Source organism: Elephas maximus, chromosome 8, assembly GCF_024166365.1.
Source record: "Elephas maximus indicus isolate mEleMax1 chromosome 8, mEleMax1 primary haplotype, whole genome shotgun sequence".
Classification (NCBI taxonomy): Eukaryota; Metazoa; Chordata; class Mammalia; order Proboscidea; family Elephantidae; genus Elephas; species Elephas maximus.
This window is the reverse complement of record NC_064826.1, coordinates 27,620,206-27,631,719: the sequence shown is the minus strand read 5'-3', so window position 1 is coordinate 27,631,719 and position 11,514 is coordinate 27,620,206. Positions and strand designations below refer to the sequence as shown.

Below are 11,514 nucleotides of genomic sequence, written 5' to 3'. Positions count from 1 at the left end.
ATCCCGGCAGTAAACTCAGAGTCAGTGAATTGCTGGAGGCCTAGCTTTTTAAAAATAGCTGTTTAAATGCCCCTTGCTAAATTATGACTTAATCAGCGCTCTGTATGAAAAAGGGATTAATTTTAGATCAAAAGCACAGCTGGAGTTAGTGGCAAAATTTATACACTTAACTGCATTAACTACTGCCAACACCATCAGAAAATAAAGTAAGAAAGTTAAGTAAAACTGGTGACTGAGCTGGGACTAAAATTGGGCCCAACTCCAAAGTCTATCTTCTTCACTCACCACAAGGTGACTTCCAGGCACATGGGTCTTCTGAGATGGGGTATAACTTACAGGGAATGCCACCAGTGTTCAGCTCAAGAGTAATTACTTCATGTCCAGGAACTGAATGACTGGGAAGTGCTATGAAGATAGATTCAGTCTGCAAATGAATAGAACTTACCATAAAGCAGCATTTTGGCCGCCATGGCAGTGGGTAACCCCACAGTTTTTGCCATAGCTGAAAAGCCATTGATATCCCCATAAACTACAAGATCAATTGTCTTGTTTTCCAAATGTCCAGAAGGATGTCTAATTCCAAAGGTGTCTCTCATCACGATCATATCTCTCTCTCCAGGGCCTTAAATAGACATTTTAAAATGTCACTATCATTACAACTCAAATTTTGTACTTCATCTCCACCTGCCCTTCCGTTCCTATAAGTTTCCCTTCCCACTAGATATGGTCTTTTCACAACTGTCCATATTGCTTTGTAGCCCAAAGACCAAGTGAAAAACTCCAGGAGACTGTAACTCTGGTCGCGTTCCTCTGACCAGTTGGTATTATTCATTTCCACAGCAACAGTCTCCATGTAGAGGGTATCATCCCAGCAGTAAACTCAGAGTCAGTGAATTGCTGGAGGCCTAGGCATTTAAAAAATAACTGCTTAAATGCCTCCTGCTAAATTATGACTTAATTTGCACTATTTTTTATCATCCTGCTGCAAAGGCAACAGGCTTTTCTCCCTAAAACATTTCTGCAGCATTTCCCTAAATCGTTAAAATTTTAAAATAAAATCAATGTTCTTTTTTTCCTTCTCATAGCACCCAACTTCATTCTTACTTATTAATTCTCTCATTCTTTCCTCTGGAAAAACAACCCAAGTGCCCTTCCCTGCATACCATACCTCCCCATTGGTACTACTTGGCTCTAGCCCTCCAATCTAACCCTCAGGTGGCACTGATTGCATCTTATGATTCTTCTTCAGGGATGTTTAGCTAATACCCCACGGCCTACCGTAGGAGAGCTTCATGGCCAAATGTTTGGAGAGTGCATCCACAATGGACTCTGCCTGAGGGACTTGTTCATCCTCAAGTAAGCCCAACCTGAGAAGCACAAAAGATGGCTGTGTTAGTTCAAGCAGTGTGTTTTCACCTGGGAAGCAAAAAGGAGCTCCTTGAATTTCATCTTTAAGGGGCAGAATCACAAGATGATAGTCCAAGTGGTAGGACTTCCTGGAATTCTACATTAAACAATAACAACAATAATCTTTTACCCTTTAGAATCACCCCAGACCTTCCCTAGGCTATGATGCCTGGAGCACAGCTCAGCATTGTAAGGTGGGGTTGTTGCAAAGCTTTATGTGGGATTAATTTGCAGGTTAGTTGTCTCACATTAAGGATATCAGCACAATGCACCATGGCTTTGTTGTGTCAATGGGTTTTTACCACGTCATGCGAAGGAATGTTTTAAAGTAGTTGGAGAAGATTCAGAGAATCTCCTGTGTTATTGTTGTTAGTTGCTATCGAGTCGATTCTGACTCATAGCAACCCCATGTGTGCAGAGTCGAGCTGCACTGCATGTGGTTTTCAAGGCCGTGACCTTTGAGAAGTAAGGCTGTCTCTGGGTGGGTTTGAACCACCAACCTTTTGGTTAATAGTACAGCACTTAAACATTGTACCACCAAGGGACTCCTGAATCTCCTATAACAACAACAACAAAAAAAACCTCATTGCCATGGAGTCAATTCTGACTCATAACAACCCTATAGGACAGAGCAGAACTGCTCCATAGGGTTTCCAGGGCTGTAATCCTTATGCATCACCCTGAAGACTAAGGTGCGTCTGACCCAAGCCATGGTATTTTCAATCACACCATACGCATGTGAAAGCTGGACAATGAATAAGGAAGACCGAAGAAGAGTTGACGCCTTTGAATTGTGGTGTTGGTGAAGAATATTGAATATACCATGGAATGCCAAAAGAACGAACAAATCTGTCTTGGAAGAGGTGCGGCCAGAATGCTCCTTAGAGGCAAGGATGGCAAGACTGCGTCTTACATACTTGGGACATGTTGTGAAGAGGGGTCAGTCCCTGGAGAAGGACATCATGACTGGCAGAGTACAGGGTCAGCGGAAAAGAGGAAGACCCTCAACGAGGTGGATTGACACAGTGGCTGCAACAATGAGCTCAAGCATAACAACGATTGTAAGGATGGCGCAGGACCAGGCAGTGTTTCGTTCTGTTGTGCATAGGGTCACTATGAGTCAGAACCGGTTCGACGGTACCTAACAACAACAACAATCCTTATGCAGGGGCCCTGGTAGCACAGTGGTTAAGAGTTACAGCTGCTAACTAAAAGGCTAGTAGTTCAAATCCACCAGCCTTTCCTTGGAAACCCTATGAGGCAGTTCTACTCTGTCCTGTAGGGTCACTATGAGTCAGAATGGACTTGACAGCAATGGGTTTGGTTTTTGGTTTTTAATTTTTGTGGAAGCAGACTGCCACATCTTTCTTCTGCAGAGCAGCTCATGGGTTCAAACCACCAACATTTTGGTTAGCAGCCCAGCGCTTAACCACCGCGCCTCCAGGGTTCCTTGAATCTCTTATAGGGAAACAAAATCATCCTGTCTTTCTCAGGAGCCGAGTGGTAGGATTTCAAAACTAGTATTTCCCAAATTACAACTACCATTGAACGTCTCTCTTTACCTACTTCTTACCTCCAAATGAACATGATGCATGGTAAGCTCTCCAAACAGATCAACATCAGAGTAATAAATCCATCAAAGGCAAACCTAAAATGTTTCTATCTCGACCTTTCCTTGACTAGAAAGGGCTAAATCATCACTCCAATGTAGTCTGCTCTAAGTTGCTGTAAGTGGGTTCCTACCCTTCAGCGGCCTCTAGCTGGGTACTGTCTCCTCCTAGTTTTCTATAGACAGCTTCCTTAAGCACGTCACGCTTGGAGGAGGGTGAAATCCCAACTAGGTCACAGAGGAGTTCTTTCTGATTTAAAAAAAAAAAAAAAAAAAGATAAAAATTTTAAATTCCTAATAAATTGAGAAATTTTCCTCTTGAGACATTGAACCTCGACTGCATTTCAAATTAGAAATGACAAGTTATAACACACACACACACGTGCAAGCACGCACATCAGTAAATGCATCGGAGTCCAGAATGATGTTGCAGCAATAAAAATAGGTTATAGCATCAACTCAATACTAAACAGAACACTACCATACCTACTAGCACATTCCACCTTTTTGGACACCCTCTCCATCACTTTTCTGACCCATTTTCCTCTACCCTCCGGCAGTCAATTTTTGTCCAGATAAAGTAAAAGGGGCTTAGTGCTCTGGTTGCTAGTAGCAACCATAGTTCCTTTGTAGGTTCAACAGATGAGGATGGCCTTGCAAATAACAAAAATCCCAAAGGAAGAAGAACATTGAAAAAGTAGGAGCTTTTTCTACTTTCCAAATAAGACTTTTTCCAGGCTCCTGTGGGAAAAGTTCAGCTTTAGACCAAGGTCCACAGACCCAATCCAGCCCACTGCCTGTTTTTGTAAATAAAGATTTGTTGGAACTCAGCATTTGTTTACATATTGTCTACGGCAGTTTTTGTGCTACAATGGCAGAGCTGAAGAGTTGTGACACAGACCATATGGCCAGTAAAGCTGAAAATATTTACAATCTGGTCCTTTACAAAAAGTTTGCCCAGTCCTGTTCTAGATTGTAGCTACTGGGACCACCTCCAAGAATCCCTGCCCCAGCCTTCCCAATCTAGCTGCCTCAGCCCCAGTTTCACTCTATAAATATTCACTCCTGTCCAACAGGTATATTTATGAAAAGTAAAACTTAGATTGGAAGGGCTCTCATACACAAAAAAACTGAACTTAAAAGCAGCTGGCTAGCAAGAATGCTATGTCTCTTTGGGGGATTTAATGGGGATTGGCAATATCAGTCCTTTATTCCTGTGATCCATTTCTGGCATTTCTATTGGAATCTGGGCACACCAGTTTAAGACGAATGACTAAGCAGCTAGCAACAAGTTAATTCCTGGTCAGTTAATAAAGCTGTACTTCACATTCAGTTCCAAGCTTCCAAGTTCCCTTCTAACCCCAAGACTCTAAGATTTTGGTAATACAAAGATAAGGGCATAAACTCAATAAAATTCAAATGGTCAAATGAGAGAACTGTTGGGATTTGGGGGCTGGGACTCCAGCTCTGAGATATCACCAGCATCCCTCCTGGGTTAGTACCTTCAGGAGGCCCGAGCTTAACTCCTGTCATGAGTTTGACAACTGGCAGAGCCCAGAGCTCAATACAGAGAGCAAGTCCATCTGTTCCCAGGGCTGAGGGGCAGTCAAATGGCAGAGGTTCTGCAGGAAACAGGCCTGGTGAGTCAGCCTCTATGTCCTCTTCTATGTCCTCTCCAACCTCCAATAATAGCAAGGTTCCCTATTTGGAGACTTTGGGATTAGTATTTATTTTCCTGCACATACGAGACAGAATGGGTTCTTTTGCTGGTCCAAAGCAGAGTTCAGGTCTCAAAGTTCAGAAGGCATTTCTGAAGAACAGCTGACAGCACACAATTCTGGAGTCACTCACCCAGGTAAGAAGGCTGGCCTCAGGTCGAAGGGCAGGAAATGCATCTCTGTTTATGAGACCCAATTTTACAAATCCATTCAAAGCTTTGGCATATCCCTGAAACAAGAATTAATAAGTAGTACATGAAATTTCCTTCTTTCAAGAAAAAGAATTTAAAGCTTTGTTCGAAAAGAGGGTTCTATCTCTATAACTAATTTAGAAAACAGGCTGAAAATAAGTCATTTGTATTGATGGTATGGATGCAACCATTTTCAAGCTTGAACTGCAATCAATAGTGTCATATAATCGCACCGGTTTATACAAGAGGCCTAAAAAAATTTGGTCGTGTCTTTTTTTTCCAGGTAACATGTGCACGGGATTTTCTGGCAACATAAAGGCAATTTCTTCATGTGTTACATGAAGTTTAGCAGAATATTATTTAATAGTACAATCAGTCGTCTTCTTTTTTATAACGGAAGAAGGTACTTATAAGAATATTCCCCAAAAGCAGATAACCCATTCTATTGGTTAAGAGTCACTACTGTAATTCGTATAAAAAAAAAAATCAGTTGCCCTCAAGTTGATTCCGACTCATAGCGATTCCATGTGTGTCAAAGTAGAACTGTGCTCCACAGTGGTTTCAATGACTTTTTTTTTTAATAGATTGCCAGGCCTTTCTCCCAAGGAGCCCCTGAGTGGACTCCAACCTCCAACTTTTTGGTTACCAGCTGCGCATGTAACTGTTTACACCACCTGGGGACTCCTAATTCATATAGAGAGAAGGAAAAGAAGTAGAGATCAGAGGTATTTTTCTAAAATGTAGGTGCGATCCTGTCACCCCTCTGATAAAAATCCCTCGTGTGTCCATTGCTTACAGGACCATGAGGTCTTTGGTATATTATTTTATAAAACTGGTCTCAATATGCCCTACGCCCTACAGCTTGACTCCAATCATCATGTCCTCCACTTACCATTCTCCAAACATGCTGTGCTCTTTCAGAGACCTGGGCCTCTGTACAGGCTGCTCCTGGGCTTGGACAGGCCACTCTTCTCACGTGTGAAATGCTTAACAACTCTCCCTTAAGACCCAGCTCAGCATGCCTTCTGAGCTCCCTAGGAGAGTGGGCATTCCCTTCTTCCCTGGATTCTGGTAGCATTTTGTATACACCTCTAGCCCTTACTCATATTCGTAGTCACCCTATAAGACAGAGTACGACTTCCCCATAGGGTTTCCAAGGCTATAATCAGGCAAAGATGTCACCTTGAAGACTAAGGTGCGCCTGACCCAAGTCACAGTATTTTCAATCGCAGCGTACGCATGTGAAAGCTGAACAATGAATAAAGAAGACCAAATAAGAATTGACACCTTTGAAATTGTGGTGTTGGCAAAGAATATTGAATATACCATGGACTGCCAAAAGAATGAACAAATCTGTCTTGGAAGAAGTATATACACAATGCTCCTTAGAAGCAAGGATGGCGAGACTGCTTCTTACATACTTTGGACATGTTGTCAGGAAGGATCAGTCCCTGGAGAAGAACATCGTGCTTGGTAAAGTACAGGGTCACTGCAAAAGAGGAAGACCTTCAACAAGATGGACTGACACAGAGGCTACAACAATGGGCTCAAGCCTAACAATAATTGTAAGGATGGTGCAGAACCGGGCAGTGTTTCGTTCTGTTGTGCATAGGGTCGCTATGAGTCGGAACTGACTCGACGGCACCTAACAACAACAACGATGACCGTTACGTTGTTCTTCCGTGGAGTGGCTGGTGGGTTCAAACTGCTGACCTTTTGGTTAACAGCCCAGTGTCTAACCACTGTGCCACTATGACAGAATTGACTCAATGTCAACAGGTTTGGTTTCGGGCTTTTCTCTGACACTTAACACAAATTGTAATTGTCTGTTCGGCAGCTAGACTGTAGGTATAGAAAGCAGGGAAAAGTACATGTACGTATAGGCTTCATCCCCACGCCCTCACCAGCATTCCAGTTAGCTGACAGAGAACAAATGACTAGATAAATGGATTCTGAACAATGGATGAAGTGAAGGACCCTAGAAGTATGCTCTCCTGTGAGGAAATCAGAGGGAAAAAAAAAACAGGAGGGCTAAAATAGGGGGCTAGGAAGAAAGGCCTGGTAGTCTGAAAATCAGCCAATGAAAACTTTATGGTTCACAAAGGTCCTGTCTGCAACTGGTAACAGAAATAGTGCAGGACTGGGCAGTGTTTTATTCTGTTGTGTATGGAGTTGCCATGAGTGGGATCGACTCGGTGGCAGCTAATGACAACTTCATATTTTAAATAACATGGTAGGGGACAGCCTCGCTGAGAATAAAGCCCTGAAGGATATGAAAGAGAATGATACAGATATCTGGGGACAGAAAGTTCCAGGCAGAGGGAACAGCTAGTAAAAAGGTAAGAACAAGGGGTAAGTACACAGAAGAATTGAAAGGTTTTCACAAATAGGCTCATGTGCCTCACATCTTTCCGAAAAAAAGATAATTCGTGGATCTGAATAACACACACAAGACAAATGCTCTCTCTGGCCCTAGCCAGGAAATCCCACGAAGCAGAGATCTAAAATCACAGCTGGATGCGTTTTAGGTACGCTGGTTGTCTTGATCTGGCCATATCTGTAACTGCTCTTTTGTGATTAATAAATGTGCATGGACATTTGGGATTTATGCTCCTAGAATCTACTCTCTATTTTGTAGAAACAAAATTTCAGATTTGCTCTGGAGAAGGCCCTCCCACCCTGGACCTTTCCCCCAGCCCGAGGTCATGTGTTCCCGGTAACACTGACCCTATCTTCAGCTCTAGGGACACATAATATAGGCCAAGCCGATCAGCACATCTTATCTCTCTGACTTCAGGAATTAGTCCCAGCTATTTTATTATTATTATTATTATTATTATTAGGACAAAAATGAGAGTTTTGACTATTAGGAAAATGTACTTTTTTATTCCTACTGGACTTGAGCCTAAAAGGCCTGAGACTGAATCCAACATGGGAAGGCAGAGCCAAGAGGTGAAGAGAAACCGAGTCCTGGTGAGATCCAAACTCAGGGGCAGATTATCCAATAGGCAAGGGAAGCCCCTTGAACAATTTCACGTTTTTTCACCACATCAAAGATTCTGCTTCTAGGTATGGTTGGCGTCAGTCTATCTCTCTCCCAACCCCACAGCACCTTCCTACAGAATCAAAGCCTTTTTTCAAATTTACAGTCCCTGACAGGGACAGATTACCCACTCAGCCAGGTACGCACAGACTTACTTGTGCTTATTTACTAATCTGTAGTGAACAATTTCACGTTCTCATCACATTATTTATCTGGTAATCCGCCCCTGCCCAAAGCCATTGCTATTGAGTCATTCCAACTCATAGTGACCCTACAGGACAGAGTATAACTGCCCCAAAGGGTTTCCAAGGTTGTAAATCTTCACGGAGCCTGACTGCCACATCTCTCTCCCATAGCATAGCTTTTGGGTTCAAACCGCCGACCTTTGGTTAGCAGCTAAGCACTTAACCACTGTGCCACCAGGCCTCCTCCTGGTGAGGTCACTTGTTCCCAAATCCTGGTAACCTGAAGCTGTCCCTCCGCCTGTGCCTTACTCCTCATGAGTTTGTAAGTTCCCTTTTTGCTTGCTCTTTTGAGTCTCTAAAAGACTCAATCAAAAGAATCCTGAGAAAACAGGCTCTAATCTGGTTTATCATCTCAATCGCTTTGATGACTAAGAAAAACTCAGTATATACGTCACTTACATCAAAACAGGCAATAAAAATGATCAAAAATACAGCTACTTACCTTATATCTCAGTGTTCCCCGCAACAAAGTGTGCGCAGACGAAATGCCATAAATCTCGGCATATTTTGTACTGTCTCTGTTGGGGTAGCCTTCCAAATTTAGTCCCGGGAAATAATCCATGGGAGTCACAGCGTCAAGAAAGGAGGCTCCCCCTGCAACGTTCACAACCTGAAGAGCATTGAAAAAGCACCGGTGGGTGTTATGGATAGAATTGTATTTCCCAAAAAGTTTTGCTGAAGTCTTAACCCTTGTACCTGTAAATGTGACCCTGTTTGGAAAATTGTTCTCAGTTTTTTCTTGCCTCTGGATAAAATGTAACTGAATTATGTTCCACCAGAGGTTTTTTGTTTTTGTTTTTAATAATAAGCTAAAAACAACAGATATTAATTTAAATGGCTTCTCTACTCAAATAGCAATGGCAATATTCTCACTCTTCTCTTTCTTTACCCCCATCCCCTTATTACCCAGGTGGCATAGTGCTTAAGAGCTACAGCTGCTAACCAAAAGGTCAGTAGTTCAAATCTACCTGCCACTCTTTGGAAACCCTATGGGGCAGTTCTATTCTATTCTATCCTATAGGGTCACTAAGACTCAGAATTGACTCTAGGGCAATGGGTTTGGTTTTGGTTTGGTCCCCTTCCTAATGCTGCATCAGGTACCAGTCTTGTACATCTCATTCACATGGCTAACATTTATTGAGCACCTACTATATGCTAGGGATTACAGTAATTGTGGATTGCATGAGAGATTGATGAACAAAATACAATTCCTATCTCATTCATTGAAGAGACATTTACCAAATATCTACCAAGTACCAGGAACTGTGCCAGATGAACTGTAAGTTGCTCAGAGCCTAGACTAGTACACGTACAGATGTATGTATGATGTACACCTTCAGTCTCCCCTCACAACAAGGACAACACCAAGAACATATTCAAATGAGTGTTACCTCCAATCTTACTGCTGGTGAGAAGTTAAACACTGATTCCAAGCTTTTTTTTTCCTCTTATCTACACCCCTCTCATCAACACCCCTTCCTCCATCATACACACCCAAAACATACCGAAGCACTTTTCTTTAGTTTTAATTAAAGGACTAAATTTTCTCTTAGTTGGTAAAGTTTATGACAGCTTTTGAGGTAATGAAAAGCACCCTGGGGTTATAAAATTAGGGCTAGAATCATGGCTGGGGCTTCTGGTGGAAGTGGATTTTGGTTGCACCCCACTGGAGAAGGAACCCTAGTGGCACAATGGTTAAGTGCTCAGCTGCTAGCCAAAAGGTCAGCAGTCAGAACACACCAGCTGCTCCGAGAGAGAAAATACCTGGTGATCTGGTCTAAAGATTACTGCCTAGGAAACCCTATGCAGCAGTTCTACTCTGTCCTATAGGGTCATTGTGAGTCAGAATTGACTCAGTGGAACACAACAACAAAAACAGCACCTCTAGAAACCGTCTCTGGCCACGTCTCTAAAGCTGCACCAAACAAGATCACGCGAGGGAGCTGTCAAGGTACCTTACGATTGACTCAGAGGAATTCGCCCAAAGGGATCTCGGGCTAAACTAATGATTCCTAGAAGTCATTTGTGGGTGGATTCTACATATGCCTTAGTAGGAAAGAGAACAGAAGTTTATTTCTATCTGGCTCAAGCCCAAAGGAGAAGGGCTACACTGACCACGGTGAGGCCTGGCCATGTTCTTTCCGTGAAAAGGACCACTTTGTATAGTACCAAGGACCATCTAAAATTCCCAGAGGATCTGAAGGGAGAGAAGAATGCTTTCCATTTAATTTTCTTGTGCAGTTCTTCTAGACTGCACAATAAATATCTCCAGAGAGACGAGTTACGCACTATTTCTTGAAAGCAAATTGCTTGAGTCAGGATTCTAAATTAAAAAAAAAAAAAAATACTAAGAAAGCAAGTGTTGACCTTTATGGTTTCCACACTGCCATGATTGAATTGTGTCCCTGAAAAATATGTGTATCAATTTGGCTAGGCCATGATTCTCAGTAGTGTGTGATCGTCCACCATTTTGTCTATCTGATGTGATTTTCCTGTGTTGTAAATCCTATCTCTATGATGTTAATGAGATAGGATAGGCGGCAGTTATGTTAATGAAGCAGAACTCAATTTACAAGCTTGTATTGTGTCTTCAGCCAATCTCTTTTGAGATATAGAAGAGAAGCAAGCAGAGAGACAGGTGGACCTCATACCACCAAGAAAGGAGCGCCAGAAGCAAAGCTGTGTCCTTTGGACCCGGGGTTCCTGAGCGGAGAAGCTCCTGGTCTAGCGGAAAATTGATGAGAAGGACCTTTCTCCAGAGCTGACAGAGAGAGCAAACCATCCCCTAGAGCTGACATCCTGAATTTGGACTTCTAGCCTACTTGTGAAAAATAAATTTCTCCTTGTTAAAGCCATCCGCTTGTGGTATTTCTGTTGTAGTAGAACCAGATAACTAAGACATGCTCATTTCACCTCTCTAACTTGTGGCAATGCTAAAATTTCATTTCCTTATTTGAAGGCCAGGAAATTTTTTGAAAGAAAATTTCAATAAATACTATAATATTTCAGCACTTTACCAATCAGAAATCAATCAGCTGGTTCATAAGTCTATCATGAGATCTTTGCAAAGAGAATAGGGAAATGGGAGCTGAATGACAAGGATTCAGTTAGAGAGACTGACAACTGGCTAAGCAACCTGACCCCAAAACTGCTGGATGGACATTGTCATCTGATATCCACAAAGTAGTATCAGTATTGGGTAATCACCGTCACTTAATATCAACGGAGATTTTTATTTCTGAATGGCGTATCATAGGGTTCAGTATTAAGCCCTGTCCTGTTTAATATTTTATTAGTGACT

General features: G+C 42.3%; 1 protein-coding gene across 5 annotated transcripts in view; it reads right to left on the bottom strand.

Annotated features, from left to right (window-relative positions):
• Positions 1-11,514, bottom strand: part of AASS (aminoadipate-semialdehyde synthase) — a 70,796-nt gene that overhangs the window by 9,358 nt on the left and 49,924 nt on the right. For 3 of the 5 annotated variants that reach the window (XM_049893867.1, XM_049893868.1, XM_049893871.1), the window contains 5 exons: positions 8,656-8,823; positions 4,868-4,963; positions 3,151-3,266; positions 1,279-1,367; positions 446-622 (listed from right to left, as the gene is read on the bottom strand). In XM_049893867.1, the coding sequence (XP_049749824.1) occupies positions 446-622; positions 1,279-1,367; positions 3,151-3,266; positions 4,868-4,963; positions 8,656-8,823 (646 nt within the window). Of the gene's footprint in view, positions 1-445; positions 623-1,267; positions 1,368-3,150; positions 3,267-4,867; positions 4,964-8,655; positions 8,824-11,514 lie in introns of those variants that run through there. The other 2 variants (XR_007518438.1, XM_049893870.1) reach the window with 2 other exon arrangements.